The sequence below is a fragment of the Salminus brasiliensis genome, chromosome 24 (genome assembly GCF_030463535.1).
Source record: "Salminus brasiliensis chromosome 24, fSalBra1.hap2, whole genome shotgun sequence".
Lineage (NCBI taxonomy): Eukaryota > Metazoa > Chordata > Actinopteri > Characiformes > Bryconidae > Salminus > Salminus brasiliensis.
Window position 1 is genome coordinate 14,434,843 of NC_132901.1, and position 21,422 is coordinate 14,456,264.

General features: G+C 39.8%; 1 protein-coding gene across 1 annotated transcript in view; it reads right to left on the reverse strand.

The window, feature by feature from the left end:
- Nucleotides 1-3,710: 3,710 nt before the first annotated feature.
- sh3d19 (SH3 domain containing 19) overlaps nt 3,711-21,422 on the reverse strand; it is a 32,460-nt gene continuing 14,748 nt past the window's right edge. The window contains exons 6-20 of the mRNA XM_072670172.1: nt 20,964-21,120; nt 19,837-20,769; nt 19,625-19,729; nt 17,752-17,840; nt 15,762-15,802; nt 15,262-15,490; nt 13,960-14,028; nt 13,292-13,447; nt 13,095-13,176; nt 10,956-11,086; nt 9,854-9,927; nt 9,478-9,698; nt 6,264-6,310; nt 5,095-5,281; nt 3,711-3,939 (exon numbers count right to left, since the gene is read on the reverse strand). Coding sequence (XP_072526273.1) covers nt 3,926-3,939; nt 5,095-5,281; nt 6,264-6,310; nt 9,478-9,698; nt 9,854-9,927; nt 10,956-11,086; nt 13,095-13,176; nt 13,292-13,447; nt 13,960-14,028; nt 15,262-15,490; nt 15,762-15,802; nt 17,752-17,840; nt 19,625-19,729; nt 19,837-20,769; nt 20,964-21,120 — 2,535 coding nt within the window. The 3' untranslated portion in view covers nt 3,711-3,925. The remainder of the gene's footprint in view (nt 3,940-5,094; nt 5,282-6,263; nt 6,311-9,477; nt 9,699-9,853; nt 9,928-10,955; nt 11,087-13,094; nt 13,177-13,291; nt 13,448-13,959; nt 14,029-15,261; nt 15,491-15,761; nt 15,803-17,751; nt 17,841-19,624; nt 19,730-19,836; nt 20,770-20,963; nt 21,121-21,422) is intronic.

Sequence of the window (21,422 nt, forward strand, 5' to 3'; positions counted from 1 at the left end):
TTGTTTTTCTTCTTTAAGTTAAATATTGATACCGTGGCACGCAAATCAGTTCCCTTTCCCCTTGTGCTTTCTTTAAAATGCATAAATGTCCAGTCATATTCCGTCAAGTTTAAAAGTGATCAGGAACACTGCAATTTAAGAGCGATCACACCTGAGCTGACGGGTATTAAATGACAATTCCATACTCTATAGTGTTATGGTAATGTCAGTATCAGAAAGGCACTGAATTTAATACATATTTAAGGCCTACATTTTCTAGTTCAATTGAATTAGAATACACATTTTGGCAGGTTTTACAGTTGACAGAGGTGTAACAAGTTTTCAGTTTCAGTATAGTTTCCCTACAATTGAGGTGCACGTTTAGTCATTTATAGGCTGATGTAGTACGTACTTGATAGAAACATGTCTATATGGATAATTTCTGATTTTTGGATCTAAAATTACCATATGTGAGGGGGCGGGGTGGGAATGGGACATAAAATCCTTAAGAAGTGCATAACCCTTTTATTTACTTGAATACTTAATTCAAAAATGTGCTTTCTTGTTCAGCATTGACAACATGTCCCTGTAACACTAGGCAGCAAAAGAATTGCAGTACCCATGTAGCTAACTCTTTACAGAATGATTCTGCCTAGCTAAGACCTTACAAGTTACCTAATATTTAGACTGAAGGTGGATGGAAAAATATCTTGACTAAAAACATCAAAACAAAGGGGAGCAGACACCTGCAACTTCCTTGGTTATAGGTATAAGTGACAAACTGAGGGCATTGTGCACTATACTATAAATAAACAATATAAATTTTTTTTTAGTGATTTGAATATTGGACCTATAATATAAACTGTGTGTGTGTGTATATATATATATATATATATATATATATGCCTTCAATGTAGTATTTACTTGCCTGTTTGAATAATTAAATTCAGGTGTTCCAATCGAATCTATAGCCACAAGTGTATAAACCCAAGCACATGGGCATGCTGATTGCTTCTACGAACATTTGTGAAAGAATGGTTCGCTCTCAGGAGCTCAGTGAATTCCAGTGTGGTACTGTGATAGGATGCCACCTGTGCAACAAGTCCAGTCATGAAATTTCCTTACTACTAAATATTCCACGGTCAACTGTCAGTGTTATTATAACAAAGTGAAAGCGATTGGGAATGACAGCAACTTCGTCACAAAGTCATAAGCAAAGTAAAAGGACAGAGCTGAGTCAGCGGAAGCTGAGGCACATTGTGCACAGAGGTTGTCAATGGCTGCAGACCTCCAAACTTCATGTGGCCTTCAGATTAGCTCAAGAACAGTGTGTAGAGAGCTTCATGGAATGGGTTTCCATGGCCGAGCAGCTGCATCCAAGCTTTACATCTTCAAGCGCAATGCAAAGCATTGAAACATGGCGCCACTGGACTCTGGACTGGACTGGAGATGTGTTTTCTGGAGTGACGAATCATGCTTCTCTATCTGGCAACCCCGATGGACGGTTCTGGGTTTGCTGGTTGCCAGAAGATTGGCAGTTGTCTGACTGCATTGTGTCAAGTGTAAAGTTAGGTGGAGGGGGGATTATGGTGTGGGGTTGTTTTTCAGGAGTTGGGTTCGGCCCATGCTCAAATTACAGTTTTTTTTTCTCTGACTAGTGTAGAAGTGGTAAGGTTTGTGAAGTTCTGGCTTTAGGTTATTAGAGGGTGATGCTGCAGGAGCTCAAAAGGTTTGATATGTTCTACTTTTTTATAGCTCTTATCTTAAATGGGTTGGATCGTCTAGACAGCAGTAATTTGACTAATTCTTTAAACACGACCATTTCACTTTTACAGAACCAATATCAAATCGACCAGCAGACAGTTAGTTAACATTCTTTCCAATACATGTAGTCTTCCAAGTCAAGTTGTTCTTGTAAGTGTGGAGCTCCATAAAAGGTGGCTTGGTCACATTAAAAGCACTCTAAAAGCAGGGTGGAGTCATGTGTCAGGTTATGTGTTTAGCAGTGTTTTAGAAATGGCTCCCTAAAATGGAAAACTGTAGCTGTTTACTTTGGCATAGTGAAATAATGAGAGGTAGGTACATACAAGTGACAAACTGTCAAACTACTGATGTGTCATCCTTCAATTTTAAAACCCAATACCAAAACGTAGCAGTCTTTAATTGTACATGAACCAAACCGCGCTAGCGAGCGCAGAACAGGGAGAATAGGGTGTTTGTAGCAGGTCTTGTGACCACAGCACTTTTGAGCTGAAAAAGTTAGCTGACTAGCGTAAAAGCTTATCCTACTGACTGACCACACTCACTTCAGCTAGCTAACTAGAAGACAGACCCTAATTGGATGGTTTCCTTACAGTGCTAAACACAAATCTGTGCACTCTATGCTACTTGGCTTCTACAAGCCACGCAGTGATATTAACCAGCCAATAACATCTTTTTAAAGGCTCATTTTTATGTTTGCTTGCCCTCCATTAAGGGACAGTGTTTCATTATAAGGCAAAACACATATGTCCACTCTGTTAAATGCAAATATGGAATAGAAACCTGAACAGTGGACAGTGATGTCACAAGATTTTACTTAATGCCACCCCCTCTCTTCAGTCGAGCCCTGTACATAATAAAAAAAGCTTGGATTCGAACCTTGAACCTCACATCTATAGAGAAGAGGGAGTGCAGAGACTTCACATTATACTATAACAGTCGATAAACAGTAATAAAACAACAGAGTTTATTAATAAATTGTTTACAAAATTGCACATTTCATATATCTGGTAAGGTTTTACCACAAAGGAGCGAAGAACACAATGCTTGTTAAATATTCACAATACATGGTGTGAAACTGTGACACTATTCTACGTCTTAAATAAACACACATCCACAGGAATACTGAAAACCGCAACAGTTAGTGTTTCAAATACAAGCCAGTCTGTCTCGTACAGGTAATCCGATCAGTACTGAAGTAGTTTCCGGCCTCCTCCCTTCACAGTTCTGCCGGTAGACTTACTTCATACTCACACACCAAACCGAACCTGACGCTGTGTGCTTTTATGAAGGGAAACATCTACAGGGGATTAGAAATAGGTCACGTTCATAAAAAATGTTCATGCTACCCGCCTTAAAAAGGTGCAAAATGGATCTTTCAGTGATGCTATTATTTTTCACATAACTTACATTTATAGAAATATCATTCTATATAGAACAAAAATGGATTGTTTGATTTGTAACAACAGTGATTTCTTTTTCTGTACTAAAATTACATACACTCCTAAAAACATGGGCTCTTTTGATACTATAATGAACCATTCTTATGGTTGACATTGCTAAGAACCATCTAAACTTCCTAATGCTTCTCTGAGTTGTCATAGCTCTATGTAGAACCACTGGCTATACTAAAGAAACCTTGGGGAACCCTTTTTTAATCTACATTGTAAAGACCCTGTACCAATTTACCAGTGCATCCTAGACCGTTTATAGTTGGTGGAGGTTCTTCAAATCGTTTTCTATGTGTAATTTTTTGTTATTTTATTATATTATATTATAAGTTATTATATTATATTATATTATTATAAATATCTATGCTCTTAAGACTTACTGGCATAAAGGCTTCTGTTACAGTAGCAAACACTTTTTGGTGCTCTATAGAACCAAGAACTTAAGAGGCTTTTAAATGGTTCTTTGAGTTGTGACAATCCTACATTAGAGGACACTTGCAGAACCATTTTGAAGGGTGTAGATTTTGGCAGCCAGCGGAAAAAAATATCGAACCACAACCGTCTGATCCAGCAGGACAGCATGGGCTGGACAGTAATACAGCAGTAATGGAAGCATCTTCTGGCAGATCAGTCGAGCGCAGTCGAACCAGTGGTAAGGCACTTCAGCTAGGTTCTTCAGCTGGGTTCTTCATTAGTTCTTCCACCCTCATTCCAACTGGTCTGCTAATAAGCATTCACGGGAAACCGCCTTTACAGAGAACACATTCAGTTCAGTAAATACATCACCCTTTTTAAGACTTCAGTAACACCATTTCCATCCATTTCCACCACACAACACATACACTCAAATAGGACCTGCATTAATGTTTCTTTACACAGATCACACAGGGTTGTTTAGTATTGGTTGAGTGTTAAAGGGCTCATTTTTTCTTTTTTTTCTAAACTGTTAAGCTCACACAACGATTTGTTCACTCCCTAGACCATACCTGGAAAATAACCCATTAGGGTTAGGGTTTGTAAGGATCAGACCCTGCTACATCATTCACTGTAAACATAGTGAACGCTCACATTCTCTGAACTGCACTTCCTACCCATCACACCTAGATGGCAACAGTGTATGTAAAATAAACGTAAGCTTCAGTCTAGCAGTGTGCAAAACACCCTGTACAAACTACGTACAATCATGTTATTGTAAATTCATCTCAAAAAGTATGTCAAAAATATAGCAGCGATATATTGCGAAAAAAAAAAAAAAAAAAAAAATGTATTTATTCCCAGTCATTTTGGATCATTCTATTGGTCCATTCAACAGAATTTGATTTTGGCTCAATGTACAGAACAGTTGCCAGATTCTAAGTTATGGGGCTACAAGAGTTTTGAGGGACAGCATCAATACACAGACCTTAAAAGTAACTAAATTAAATATGAACATATATTTAAAAAAAAATTATATATGTTAGAACAGTCATTTTTGTGTAGACAGACATTTTTGTGATGTAATGAAATCAATATATATATATATATATATATATATATATATATATATATATATATATATATATATATATATATATATATATATGCCCATTCAGCATACATCAGCCCTGCCCCTTCCCAGTGTTAGAAGGACAGCTTCTGCCCGGACTGCTTTCTGAACGTGTCACAGTGCACAATATTGCAGACTTTTGTAAAATGTAGGCTGTGCCCATAACTTTACAGTGCAGTGTAAATCAGTGAAATTATTATTATATATTATTAAAAGTGTCACAAAGCAGGGCTAAAGTCAATTTGGAAAGAAAATGCCACTGACAGGTAGCAGGTGTTGGATAATAATTGGGTAAATTAAGAGACTATTAACAGGAATGACAGGAATATTATGGTATATTTGTTTTTGCCAATGTACCTGAGCAGGGGCGTACGAAAGCAGTGGGGAAGATACCCTCTCTGCCGTTCAGCCTCCCGCTGCTCCACTCTGAGTCCAGGTGATCTGTCACCAGAATCATATCGCCCTGCACGAACAGCAGCTCGTCTTCTGCTTCAGGTGTGAAGTCATACAGAGCCACGGCCCACTCCACCCCATGACCCTCCACCTATGCACACACACACACACAATAGTTGGAATATCAATATTCTGCTATACAGAATTAACTTTATTGTCACTGTAGGCTTTGGTGAATCAACAAAATTGTAAAATCCATATATTTATGTGTCGGTATACATAAGCCATTATTATAATTCAAAATAAATAAACCAAAAACATGATCTAAGGTTTTTAGGATCTGGTGGTGTGCCCCTCTTTTGCTTCAATGTAAGCTTAGAGTCGCCTGAACACAATCAATATCAATAACAAGCAATAATGGTAGAGATTATATCAATATATCAATGGGCAATATCAATAACAAGCAATAATGGTAGAGATCAGACTCACAACACATTTGACACTTATCTGATGTACCATGAAGTTCACTTCAATAGTTTTAGCTTCTCAACTTTGCCTAATGTGCTTTCAGACATTTAGACTATACCATGTATAGCTAATATTAAAATCAAGCTAAAAACTACCTCCATGGAGTACATTTACACACACACAGAAGACCTTGCTGGTTAATATGTGTAATTGGTCACTGTATGAAGACATAAATACATCACACAAACCATTTTATAATGACCATCAATGTAATTCACAGGATAATACCGTTGAGTGTAATTTGTCAATCATTATTATCTGACATTAAACAAGTTATCAGGCAGAAACATGTGTAAACAGATAATAATAAAGCGGTAAACAGGAAATGGTGTCTTTGGGAATCAAATACTTCTGGGATTTTAACTTGTACTGTTTGTTTGCTTTGGCCTTGCTGACCTTAAATCAGTCTTTCCCAGCACAGCCCCTCAGGACCCCCAAACAGAACCGTTTAACTGTATATTCCAACTCCTGATTGTAATTCACTCTAAATGTTTAATTAATAAAATTAAAGCTTTCATGAGTGACAGATCTGTCTAAGGCCTTTAATCATGATACTGCTTGGCACAGCTGTACCAAAGGTGTGTCTTCAGGTGTGTATGTGATACCTGAGCAGATGCGGGTGCAGTATGCATGCTGGGTGAGGCGGCCATACCTAATAAAGCAAAGAGAAGAAATTTTAGTATTGTACATTGGTCTGTCAACCAAAAAGGGGGGGGGGGTGCAACACTGGTAACCAGTAGCCTTCATACAACAATTCCATGGTTAGGGGCAGAATTACCTCTAACCTTTTCTGTAAATTGTCCCGGTCATGCAAAAACTTTATAATCTATGAATGGCAACTTTACATCAGAAGAAAAAAGCTGCATAGCTTTCTATGGAATTTTATTCCAAGTCATTTAGGTCCATTCATCATGAAATTGTGACACAATCCAAATTATGTTCAAATGTGAAAAAAAGGCAAAAATCAAGATTCATCGAGATTTTGCACAACAGCAAAGTTATGAAAGGTAAGGGTTTGTGTTTACTCTTGGGTGAACAAGAATGACCATATTTTCTTTGCTTTCATATTTTACATGTGTACTATGTCAATAGCAAATCACAAAGAACACGTATGATTATTAATGTAATGTAATGTGTTTTTCTGATACATATTCAATATAGTGATTCAGTGTGTCATGTGTCACTGAAATTCTTTCAGTTTCAAGTATACCATGGTATAAAATTGGTTAGTATACTGTGTAAAAAAAATTGCAACTGAACAGAAAATTCTTCAAACCCACCAATTATTCAATACTTTCAGAGATTGAAAAGCTAAACTATAATAATTATAATCGATTAACGGAGAAAATAATCAGCAGATTACGCCACCATGAAGGATGCAATTTTCTGGATGAGCTGAGAGATACAGAACCATCATTACACAGCATTTCACAGTTCTCACGAGTGTTACAGACTGCAGTTAGCAGTTTTCTGAGCCCGGAGTAGCAAAGATAAGACGGTCACTGGAGCATTTCAATGATTTTGAAGGTAAGGTTTAGATTATTTCAAGGTAGAAGTTTTTCATAGTGTTGCTTTAAAATTGTTTCCGGTTTTAATTACAGCAAAGTGTCTATTTAACTCAAACATCCTCCTGTTTGCATGTTGCTCTAAATATGTGAGCAAAATTATGAAGAATGTGAGGACACTCTAACTCCAGTAAGTCTCTTGTAATATCAAAACGTCTCTCCTTAAATGAACACCAGAAGTCACTGTAATAGTAGTACACTAGTTTCATTCAGTTTGATGTGGATTTCATATTTTATGATTTTATATTCCAGGACAGAAAAGAGTTCAAACTGATCTGAACACATTTCTGCACTTTTTTTTCTTATAGTGATGAAATTGGAGGTCAGTTATGAGCAGCTGTCCCTAAATCAGGGTGATGGGTCAAGTACTGTCCACAGCTGACATACCACAGACACAGAGCGCCTAATGAAACACAAACAGATGGGCACATTCTTCACGTTCCAGCATAGGGGAGTGTTTACACACACACACACACACACACACACATATACAATGTGTGTGTGTGTGTTAGATACACTTATACAAAAGCATGTGGAAACACCCTTCAAAGACAACAATACATACAATACATACAATAATGTGACACGCTTTCCCACACAGCATTTTCTTGCTCCTGGGCTCCCCCTACAGTCAGGAAGTGTAAATCTCACTTTTAGCCACCACTAAAGGGCACAAGTTGAGAGATGCAGAAGAAGCATGTGGACTGAGGCGGTAGAGTAAGATTACAGGACTTTACACAAGTATGATTCAAGGTAGGCAGCAGTCCACAGTTCTCACGAGTATTACACACTGCAGTTAGCAGTGTGCTTAGCGCCAAATAGCAACGATAAGACATGCTATTCTCTCTTGGACAGTAAGTGGAGCACCCCACAAGATTCTGAAGCACATATTTTAAGGTAAAGGTTCTACATAGTGTTGCTTTAAAACGGTTTCAGGTTTTAATTACAGCAAAGTGTTTATTTAACCAAAGATACTCCTGTTTGCATGTTGCTCTAAATATTTGAGTAAAATACCTGAGTAATGAATGCTTTTGTATAAGTGTATCTAACACACCCCTCAAAGACAAGAGCACACAATAATGTGCTGCTTTTCTATGTATAACACACACACACACACACACACACAGTCAACATGTTCAGGTTTGAACTGTACTGTAGTGTGTTTATGGAGTGTTTCCATATGTGTCTATATGACTGTGTTGAACACACACACATATACACACTGTACCATTCTCCTCTTTCCCATTACCTTATTTGTTATCCATGCCCATCACCCACACTCTGATCACACTATGAACTTGTTGGACATCCCATTCTAAAGCCATGGGCAATAATATAGATGCTTTTAAAGAGAGGCTAACTTCATATTAATACCAATAATTTTAAAATGATGGCAGATTTGACTGTAAGAGACTATAAGAAACATTAATCAGTGCCCCATCCCTCGTTTTACATTGACATTTATGCCATTTAGCTTTTATCCAGAGCGACTTGCAAAAGTGCTTGACTCGATTACTCCGAATATCCAAAGCTATTGTTGATAGACCTCGAAGATACTTTTGAGCAATGTCCTGCTAGAAATGAGTACCCAATAACCCTAATGCAACAATTCCTAGAATGCTACAAAAGCTATTAATAGATCTTAGTGCTTTATTAAGTGCGTCTTTAGTTGACGTTAGAAGCTAGCAAATGATTCTGCTGTTTGGACACTTTGGTGCAAGGACAGAGAATAATTGCTCCACCCCCAACTCTGTCTCATAGGCTAAGCAATAAGTGCCCTGTATCACCGTGGGCAAAATAACAACAAGAAATGCTAAACAAGAGCTAATATTGAAAGTGCTTTTTTTCTTTCAAACTTATTAGACAACAGACATGAAGTTAGCGAAAATGAGAAAAGTTCCTCCTGGGCAAGTCTGAAACTGCTGTAAATGTGTACAATCTGAGAAAAAAGTAAAGCTTTGGGTGAACCTCCTTCATATAAATATATATACAACTGGTCAGCTAACACAGGTAGTGACTGATAAACTCACATGAGCTCATTACAATAAACTACTGGACAGAGAACACACTTTACTCTTCTCACAGCAGCAAATTGCTACAAGCTTGCGAAGGCACTACATAAACAAACCTATATAAATACTATTCTAATCTTAGTGCGTTGTTTTTGAACAAACAAGCTCTCAACGGTCAGATAAACATCTCATTTTCTTAGATGGACTAAGACTAAGACAAGAGTGTGTGTTAGTGGGCCTACCAGGCAGAGGGATCTTGGAATGATTCTGTTCCACTGGTGGGGGAAGATCTTCCAGCACGTCCACAAAGTTCAGAGGGAAGATTCCTGATCTGCCTCCCAATTCTCCTCGAGCCCACTCTTCTCCCACATACTCGCTTAGCCGGATCACGTCGCCCTCAACGAACGACAGCTCACTACTGTGTTCACCTTCAAAATCAAACCTCGCCACACACCGCGGACCCCTATGCACATGAGTATAATTAGATTCGATTTCAGATAAATTAATCATGATGGACTGTACACCCCGAACACACAGAAGGAGTCTAATTTGAAGCTTTACTGTGCATGAAAGGTGTACTACTTCGAGCATAAAACAATGTCCAAATATCTTTCTTACCTCACTTCAGGTGCTGGCTGGACTTTCCTCTCATGAACAGGAGTTGGAGCTGGAGCAGGTTGGCCAGACTGTTTCTACAGAAAGATTAGGTCATATTTAAGGAACTACATTTACACTAACCCAAGTTTTGTGAGGTAAAATTGTAACTGGAGATGTTTATGGATCAACATCGGAGATGTTTAGACAGAAAGAGAATCAGAATTTACTTTCACAAGAATGAATGAATGAAGTGCTTCCTTTTTCTCAGTGTAGAGCTACTACTGTTGCATTATATCATCATTTCACTGTAATTACGCATTTAAAAAAATCTCAGCTTTCTATAACAAGACCTAGATCACAGTGTGAAGAGATGACCCTAAGAAATTCTTCATATATTCATATATTCTTCAAAATCTTCATATTTCCTGTGAAAACATATCTTTACTCGAATTGTTTTGGTTCTTGAAATGGGTTCTTGAAATGAGTCTTAGCTTCACTTAAGCAGTGGAATGTACGAATAAAATTGTTTATATACGACGAGAGGCAGAAGACAAGATTGACAGAAGACGTGTCCATTGGTCAGTTTCACACAAAGCGTAGGCGGAATGCACAAATCCAGTAATAGGGAGATGACGGACGTACGAATCCACCAGTTAGATTCGCCGAAAAGCATAGACTAATCTCTCGACCTATCTTTACAATCTCATAACTATGGATGTGAGCAATGTTTGAACTGTATTTCTGTGCTGTATTATTGCAAAGATTAATAGAAAAACACCAAGAAACATTGAATTTGACGCGCCAGTGCATTTGTAAACTCCAGAGGGTTAATTTCACAGTTTTGTAATGAATCCTCTTTGTTTTTACTGTAGTTTTGTCAGGCTAATTCAAATGAATCACATTCAGATTATAACAAAAACTATGAAAACATAAAAGCACTGCAAATTTAGAATCTGAATTTCTCCACTTGCTTCAGTGAGCTCAATGTAAATACTGTAATCTTGTGAAATGAATATACACATTCTCTTATTATGGCTGGTAATAGCTTGCAAGGCTCAATATGGGTTTATGTTATTGGTGCTAAAAGTTGCTGTTTAAGTAGACACACAGGCTTAACCCTCACCAGTGGTTTGACGTAGTTGATGGGGAAGAAACCGGTCATCCCTCTGCATACACCCAGATACCACTCACTGTCCACTTGCTCCACATTGGTCACCACATCTCCTGCCCTCAGCGCCAGCTCTCCTGGACCCTCTGACAACAACAACAAAAAAACCTAGTTGTTTACTACAGGCTATTGGGACACCAGTTCAAACAGCAGAAGCATTTCTAGTCCAGTCTTAGAGAAAGCCGCTCCACAGCTCAATATTCATCTGATCAAGTACGAAGCAGCAGCGTCCAGTCTTATCCGAAAAGGGCCAGAGTGAGCAAACTTCAGGCATCAAACATGTCCTGGCTAATCAGTTACATTTGAGGTAAAGGGCTGAAGATTTCCTCAACTATTTCTGTATGAGATGCAGCACTCTAGACTCCACCAGGCAGGCCTGACTGTAAGGCGTTCATCACCTGACAAAGGTGGGTTGGGAGGTGGGGTAGAATGCAGTCAGGCCTGCATGGTGGACTTTAAGGGAGCTGCTTACCTCAAATGTAACTGAAAAGCCAAGACATGTTTAATGTCTGAAGTTTGCTCCTGGCTTGCTCCTAGCACTGGAGCTATTTGGCTAATCTAGCTATCAAGTAATGAAAGCTTACTCCACAGCAATTAGCATGTCTCTAACTGCATGCCTAAATCAGCACACACTTGCCTCAGATTGTATGGGGTTGTTCAGACGGTCACACACTTCGAGGCAACAGTGATTAGTGAAAGTGTTAGCTACCAATCTAGTAGGCATTTAAATGGTACTCACAATGGGTGTAACAGTGTGGGTCTATACATACATACGATATGTACAAAAGTTTGTGGACACCTGCTCCTCCAGAGTTGCTTTTGAAATTAAGGGTAATAATATGGAGTCTGTTTTCTCTTTGCTGCAGTAACAGCCTCTATTCTTCTGGAAAGGCCTTCCACTAGATTTTGGAACAATGCTGTTAGGATTGGATGGCATTCATCCATGAGAGCATTAGTGAGGTCAGGTACTGATAATAGATGATTAGTTATAGTTTAAAAATGACACTCAAACATATCTCAGAGGTATTGGCTGGAGCTTCAGTAACACTGCACCACAGTCCGGTGCTTTAGGGCTTTATACCCCTCTATCAATCTATCGGATGGCATTGGGCAGGGTGGCTTTAGACTCATGCATGGCTGCTCCAGAGCTTCCTGTTATATTGGCAGTGCTTTTCCCTGGGATTAAAAAAGCTGTGCATGCGCAACTAAATGCCTGTGTCAGTAATGGGTGCATCGTAAAATCAACTGAACTCACTCATTAAAAGTCCAGAGTATCTGGATACTTTTGTACATATAGTCTACATATTTTTGTTCTGTTCTACTTTGAGTTCATGTCTTATTCCTCTTCAAAAATATCTGATGATAATCTAGACCAAACCCTACCCTTGCCTGCTTGTGATCCCCATGCACATGAACCGAAGTACAGAGCGAAGCTAAGAAGAGTAGCAGCAGTCAGAAGCCTGTCTGTACTTTTGCTCACTGGCCAGCTATCACTATAAGGAAAGCTAGCACTGTCAATGTCTGTGCTGCCTCAAAACAATCCTGTATCTCTTATAATAGCACAGTTAGTTCTGATCTCGCAATGTGATTGGCTGAGAGGCATTCTATGAGTGCCAGTATCTCACGATAACAGCATTCTAACTAACCTCTGTAGGTATCAGCCTTACTCGTCTTACTCGTCCGGCATTTAAAAGTAGTAGCTACGGGTAACGAACCTTAGCGAACTTCCAATGAGCTAATAACATCCTTACAGCCAGCACCGCTAGCTTCTCTATCTGTAAGCTGAAGCACTGATGTGAAGCAATGACGGCAGACATCTTTTATGAGGACATGGTTAAGCTCATCAAACACGGATGAGGAGAACTAAACTGAGGAGAAAGTAACTCAGGAGGTGGAGAACAGAGAGCTGCAGAACTAGTCTTCTAAACTCTAATAAATATCAGTACAATCAGAACTGTGGTATACCCTCAAAGTCATGCTATGCCATGGTTTGTGGCACAGGTGTGCAGGTGTAAGGCCTACAACTGCAGGACACCTGGACCGATATCTCACGGTATAGCATGACTTCTCATGCATTATTGTGCTTGCTGTTACCTGGAGTGAAGTCAAACAGAGCCTGAACCTCGAGGGTGTCGTTTTCCTCCGAATGCTCAAAAGCCTGATTCGAGCTTCTCTCCTACAGATAAACACTCTGTATTAATGCACTGTCCAAGCACAAGACAGAAAGAATACAAATTACGAAGCAGTTTGCAGAAGTAAATGATATGAAACGAATAACTGATGTTGGTTACCTGTGCTGGCACCTGATTGTTTGTGTTCTTATAGTAGTTTTCTAGTGGTGTGATGATCTTAATGTGAGATTTCTGCACTGTTCCTTTCACATCCCCCACTTGGCACTCAAACGTCTTGTTGTCTATTTGGTTTAGAAGAACCAGCACCTCATTTTTCTACAGTGGACAAAGAACATGCATGTCAGCTTTTTGCGACTGGGGCTTGAGTTCATGAGCAAACATACAAACTAAATAAACAGACTCAAAAAGTATGGAGAATGAAGATAGGATATAAAAAGAGATGTGTGGAATTCCCCATCCTGCAGTAAAATGTTGTGCCTGCAGTAAATGATATGGACTGCAGTAAAAGAACCTTTCCAAAAACAACTTGAGAAAAGCAAAAGTAGCAGGTGGAAAACTGCAGTAGTAGAAGCTCCATCCAGCCTCTGCCAGTACTGGACCGGAAGTCTAATAGACTCTATTCTCTTTATTTTGAATCATTTAGAAATGAAATAAAATGGTAAAGCTTTAAAGTGAGACGTGTGAGCTACAGTACAGCAGCTCAGGATCTGAAACAATGAATGGATGGAGCCCAAAAAATTATTATTATCAGTCCACCCTGATTACATCACTACATGTAACTAGTGAAGTAACACACTTCTGTATATAACTGACTTTAGTGATTGTACCTGGAAGGAAAGCTCGCCCATCTGGGTGCCGTTGTAGTCAAACTCAGCAATGCCGTGTGGGATTTCCAGCTACATCGACAAGTATGGAAAAAGAGAATAGGTACTGTAGTTAGACACAAAAAAAAGGCATCCTCACACAGAATTTCACCAACCCGTCATTCATTCTGTCCCTTTACTTAACCAGGTAAGAAAGCGTTCACTTTAGAATAATGATCAGGGAACACAAAGATACCGAGTACCAAGTGGTCTGAGTGTATGCTGTATTCAAAACAGAATTCTTAGAAGTGGACATGAGCTAATTTTCAAGAATTTGTTGTTGTCATATGATTAACGTTTTTTTTTTTTACTGTGATTTCATGTAAATTAAATATATATATCCCTCCCAACACTGGTAGCATGGTGTGATGGGATAGCCCTATATATATATTAGCCTTAAAGCTCCTTATCTGGACATTTTTTATATTTCCTCAGTAAAACATTAATATCAGAATAAATATTAATAACGTTCATTCAGAGAGTTGTAGTTTTACATTACTGTGTTCAATAAAACATCTCCAAAGCTCTCCTAATGTGAGTCTAGTACTATTTACAGTTATCAACCCACACCATTGGTAAATCAGGTGAGTGCATGATGGAACTGAACACATCCATATGCTGGCTGGGGATACTAGCTATATATGCCATTTATGTGCCATTTAATTTAATGAATATTTATTAAGTTGAACTGTCTAGAGTGGTGAGCTTACAATTTGTATGTTTACCATCAAACTTACAGCCATTTATTCACTGATAATGTGGGTTTTAATCCTGTCTCACTTTTGCTGAATATAGTGGGACACTGTTTTAATGTAAAGTGAAACACCTTTGAGCTGTTGAGGATTATTATTTATAACAATAAACGACTGCAAAAATATGTCATGCCAAATGGTAAGACATCATGATCACCATGGCATGTAACAGTGTGAATGTTACCTGAACTGAATCTATTTTTCTGCATTTTAATCACAGAATTTATGGTAATTTATAAAAACAGTCAGTTTTAGGTGGGGTTGGTGGGAGAGGAAGGTGCAACATGATATTGTTTTGCCATGGTGATGTCATCAAAAATCAGAAGATGTTTCATGGCAGTGAAAGATTTATATACTTTACTAACAGGGTAAAAAAAAGAACCAGTCTATTCTTAGGTTGATCCGATCTTTAAGGCACTGGTGTTTGCTAAGAGTACACAGAAATACACAGACCTTAAATACACAGTAATGTATAATGTTCCACACAACCATTTAAAAGCAGTAGGAGGCTCACAGTGTAACTGTTGTAGAGGCGATGGCCAGGGTTTGGTCTTGGAGGAAGGACCGGACCCTTCTTCTGTGTTTTGCGGCTCTGTTTGTTTAGCGGTTGGGGTGAGTATCGAGGTGGAGCCGTCTGGTGGACAATGGGCAGCTGGACGCTGTTTCTACGTGGCGGGGGAGGCCGAGCTGGGGCTGTTTTAGCTGGAGGGGGGCGAGGGGGGGGCACTTTACCTCCGCTGGGGCTGAAAGGACAGGAGGAAATGGACCAGATGATCACAAGGTCAAAGATCGAAGAATCTGATGTGTAGTGTGTGGAATTATGTGTTATAAGTTATTAGTGCTGTAGTTTCCAGATTTCCCCTCTGGGACCAAAATCCATCTGTATTTAATGAACCAGAAAAAATAATGTACTAGTAGAAATGAAGGTGAATATGAACATGATTATAATGTTTGTTCACTGTTTGTGCTTGTGTGTGTGAGGCTGAGGTGAGGTTGATATAGAGTCATGCTTACCGTGGGGGCAGGACCATATTAGCAGCGCTGCGGAACGACTCCTAGATCAGACAGAACCAAAAGAACTTCTTATTTCAGCCAGGGTTTATCGACAGCTAACAGAATTCAGTATAGTGTATGACCTAAGATTTGAGCTAAGAATTTGCTTTATGTCTTTTTCTACCCTCACTGGCCACATTATTAGAAACTTCTACTTTGTGCATCCACTCACTGGCCACTTTATCAGAAACCCCAGCCTTGTGCATCCACTCACTGGCCACTCTATCATAATCCTTTGTCTTGAACCTCGTCTTGAAGTGTTGGCTCAGATGGTAAAGGGTTAGAGCACCGACTATTGACGACAGGGTTTTGGGTTTGATACTTGGGCTTGGCAAGCTGCCACTGTTGGGACCTTAGGCCCTTGAGAAAAGCCCTTCACCCTCTCTGCTCCCTGCGGCAACGCAGCGATGGCTACCCACCGCTCCCGCCTCTTTACTAGAAACCCCACTTTGTGCTTCTACTCACTGGCCACTTTATCATAAACCCCACCTTGTGCCTCCACTCACTGGCCACTTTAATAAAAAACCCTACCCTGGATGTCCACTTACTGTCCACTTTATCAGAAACCCACACCTTAAACATCCATTCACTGGAGACTTTATTAGAAACCACCATATAGCTTCACCCATCTGTTAATGTACTATATACAGTATGTCAATTTCTGTTTAATACAATTAAATCACCTGTGAAATCTCTGACAGCATAAAGCTGAGCTTGGATTTGCAGCGCAGGACTTTTAACACATTTGGTTGCTGTGTAACTTAGTGACATTGAGTGGAATCTCCAAGGACGTGCTGGCATTTTCAGCTTGCTTTGCAGGAGGAAACTGACCTCTACAGTTGGTCTGGAACAAAGCAGCATCTGTGCGGACTGACTGGGCTTGTCTCTGGAGACACATTCAGGCTAAGGTAAGGGGAAACGTCTGAGTTGTTCAGCATAATCAATCAGGCTGAGGTGAGTCAGCCTAATGAGGATCTCTATGTGGATTCAAAGATAAGTCCCCGAGTTCCTTATATGGGAATGTCACTGACTATGGAAGACAGGATGATGTCCAGTTTTAGAGCTTTTGCATCTGAACATTTCATGATAAATGGACCAATAGAAATGACACGAAAGGACCAGTTTAATCAAGCATCATTACAGTAACATACCCAACATTCTATACAGTTCTATACAGTAGGTTGTTCAGAGTTGTGTATGGTTTTGTAAATATTACAGATATTTAGAGCTGGATTAATCACACCAACAGACCTGCAGCCAAAAGATATTGGTCTTGAGGTCTTGAGGCATTCTTTACCTCAATAATAAATCGCACTTCACTATCTGGCAGTGCCAGTCTGATCTGGCAGCCTGATTCGCAGTCGGATTCTAGGTTTGGCGTATACCTGGAGCACTACACACCAGACTACACAGTGCAAACAGTAAAGTTTGTAGGAGGAAGAGGAATAATTCCCAGGGTTTGGGCTTAGCTACAGTACACAGAGGCATTTTAGACAATTAGATGCTTCCAACTTTGTGGAACTAGTTTGGGGAATGGAAGGCCTGGAGCAGCATGACTGTGCTTCTGAAGTGGCTACCAATTAAACCAATTAGCTAATCGCTAATAACAATGTGTTTATTGTACTGCACTCCTGTATAGTTAATAATCAGTAGTGTTAACGGAGTCAGTGGGTTTCTATGTGTTTTGAAAGCAGTGTTACATTACCCAGTCTAGCTCAAACATACATCAGTAAGCCAACATAGAACCAGAACTCTGCTTTAGAAGTATTCATTGAGAGTGTTTCCTTAAGTCTTGTCTGTCTATGTGGACCAAAAAGTGAATTTACTAATGATTACTGTAAGACGGGGGAAGGGTATATACTGGTTTCTACCACCTACAGTTAAAGTTAAATCATCCCTCAGAGAAATGTACCTTGTGTGTGAGTAGATGTAGGTGTTTGTGTGAGTTTACCTTGTGTGTAAGTTTGGGTGGAGGTGTGAAGGCGCCTACAGCTTTCTGAACTGGAAGAGGAGGGGGAAAATCAAATGCTTCCTCCTGATCTGTGGAAAACAAATGCAATTTATGAATACACACATATTTAGATATAAATAGTACATAGTTCATATAAGCTTAATATCTTGCCTTATATGAACAGTATTTCCCCTTGTGTGTGTGGATTAATGCATCAAAACCAGTTTTTATTCATGATCATTTCTGACCTCTCATTATCCCTTACAATTAAACAGTCTGTATCTGTGTTTATTACTGATACACTATATGGAAAAAGGTAATGGGACACCCCTACACATTACACCTACACAAGCTTTTATGATGTCCCATTCTTATACCATTAATATAGAGTTGGTCCCCCCTGTGCAGCTCTAACAGCAGGTCTGGAGCTCTGTAGTTACTGAGTCAGCAGAGCTCTGTGACCCTGTTCTGTAACTTTATGTGGTCTGCCACTCCTCAACGCTTCAACCTTTCAATAACACAACTCACAGTTTATTTAGAACCATCTATTCTTGCACTAATGTGTGTAGTGTGTAGTCAGACCGCATGGCTAGATGCTTGATTTTTATATCCGTAGCAATAGGCCTGAATGAAACACCTGAATTCAATGATGCTCAATGATAAGAGATGTGTCCCATTAGTTTTGTCCGTAAAGTTTATATGCAAATGAGTGCAAACATTAAACCTCTAATACTGACTTGGATCCTGTGGTTAATGATGCCAACATAGTGGACAGATTAGCTTGAAACCGTGCTAAGTAGTGTGTTTCAGTAAATATTGGCTAATGACACTACTGACATACTACACTTTCTACTACTCTACCGTCACTTCCAGGTCTTGTTTACTAATGTTTATCCTGGTTTGGTTCGTTTTTTCTCTGCTGCTAAGTGAAATAAAGGATACATACGCAGCCTAATGTCTACTTTTTGGGTGATTAGTATGTTTTTTCTTTTGAAAGAGATACATAAAGCCGGTTAGAAAAGACACAGATTGATAAATACTGTCACAGAGCAAAACATTTGGCAGCCTTGGTCAAGTGATGTGTATTGTTGATTGTTCTACGGGTAAATAAGTAAACATCCTCTAAAGACAAACTTCTTCACTTTTGGTGATTTATAGAATATTACGTAATGGGAAAAATAAAACATAAATCATGGAACGGATATAACGGTTATGGCACACTTTATGGCAATTTTTATACAGCTATTATTATTTTTATTCAGATTTGTTATATCTACATTGGGCTGGGTAATTAATAAAAAAAATCGAAGCCCATATTCAGAACCTCTAATTGATGTAATCTTTCCCATGTTGATTATTGTGGTTTTAAAAAATTATTATATTACATTATTCTTTAAATACTTGCCCCAGTGTGTGTGCTTATTTACTGTCCCCTTACAGTAAATAAGTATACTACCTTATGTGTATTCACGTGACCCTACCCCCTCCCATTCAACGATATGGAAGCAACACGGAGAAGAACTCAAACAGCGAGCCAACTGACCAACTCAATCAGCTTATACTGTTGTTATGTAATATTCATATAATATTCATATATTAATATATAAGGTAAAAACGTTCAATAAATCGTGATGTGGATTTAAGGACATATCACTCAGCACTTCATTTAACCAATTCATAGAAAATGTGCTTTAGAATGTGGTCAAAATGACCATATTTAAGTTAAGGGGGTGCACACACTTATTGCATATGACTTAAATACTGGACATCACCTTACAATAGCTGCTTAGGTCTGAGCAGAGAAAAGAGAAAAGAAAGCCCTGCTGTAGATAAAGTAAAGTCACAGCAAATGATTTAGGACTTGAGCACTAACTTCTGCTGGGCACTCTGATGACCGTGGGTCTCCTGATAGCAGGTTGTGCGCTGGATGCCAGGCTGGACAAACCTCCTACACGGGCTGGTTTAATTGGGGCACGACCTGGTGGGCAGAGGAGTCATTAGGACAAAATGGCCAACACACCAAACCTAAGGATGAGAGAAGAGCTATATGAATGCAGCTGTTTGTGCTGTACCGCTCTGACTTACTGATCGGACCGTCCATGTATTCGTTCTCGCCTACAGCGAGAGTCTGAGTTGCGTTCAGCAGAGCGGTGGAGTTGTGATTGTTCATGTTCAGTAGATCTTTGGTGGGCTTCAATGGAGGAGGAGGGCCTTTAAAAATACTTATAGCTTCCTCATCTTGAGAGCCTAAGGTTTTTGATCTGACCAGTGAGGGTCGAGGGGGTAAAAGGGCTGTTTTAAACAGTGGCTGGGGTTTGGGCCCCTCTTTGGAGCTCATGGAGGGTTTTCTGGGAAGTTGTGGTTTTGGAGCAGGTGATGGGGGCATTGGAGGGGCATCAACCTCCTCGTAGTAATCCTCTGGCGTGTCTGCAGGCTTTTCTTCAGCGGGTTTGCTACTGAGAGAGGGTCGAGGAGCAACGGATGGTTTTGCTGGCCCCACTGGTAATTTGATGTAAATGTTGCGAGGTCGTGCAAGTGGAGCGCTAGCCTCATCAGTGCTGGTCTGGCTCTCAAAGGCTTGGATCCTTGCCCGGATGTTACGGTCACTGTGATGGCCATTCATGTTCTCAGCTGGGTCCTCTCCTTCTTGCTTACTCTGGTTTTCCTGATTTCTGTCAGTGCCGGGCAGGACGAGCTCAGGATCACAGTCGAAAGCCTCTAAAAGTTCTTTCAGATACTTCCCTGGGGAAAGTGATTCATTCTCCCAAGAAGTCACAGGCTCACAGTCGCCACCTTCTTGCAGGGGAACCAGCGTTTGAACCTGGTCTGCTGGTTTGAGTTTGGCGCGAGGGCGGGGTACTGGGTGTGGCCTTGGGGAAGGTTCAGTGGAGTCTGGTGATGTGGCTATATCTGGGTCAGTAGCAGTTTCTGTGTCCACTGTAGGTCCTGTAACGTTAACAGGAAGTGGTTTGGGCTGCGATGGCCTAGGGGGCTTTTTGGGTTTCCCTACCGATGAGACTGGGAAAAATAAAGCATTTCTGATCAACATTAATAATAAGGCAAATGTTATTAATTGCAATTATGACATAACAGCCATCCAGTTTATTAACTAATATGGATCATAATAAATTAAATTTAATGTATAGTGAGCATACCACTTACAAATGAGTAGTTTGGGCTCTACTAAACAAAGAGTATGAACTCTTGCTTACCTGTAGCTCCTGTGTATTGTGGTGTGTGAGTGCGTTGCTCCACAGAGTCAGTCTGAGTGGCAGCGGTGTTGGTGTGTGAACGGCGTGGGGGGGCTGTAGGGGTCACAACCTTTTCCTGAGTCTTCTCTTTAATCACCTGGTCATAGGATGGTGGGGGCTGAAGCGTGAGAGAGTGGAGGCACTGTTATCACTCACACACAAGCAGCAAAAAACATGAACACACACACATACACTGACTGATTTTATGCCATCTGAATGGTTTTGTTTTTTCTTTGGAAACTGTCACTTGTGTGCGTGGGTGCTTAGCCATTTCCAGTTTCCAGCCAGTTTATCTAATCATAATATATGAATGTGAATATATGTATGCATGTTTAGATACATATATCCACAGAGTCAAGAGGTTTTGCTTATGGATTTGGAGGTCACTGTGACCATTTATGATCCAGCAATACATTTAAC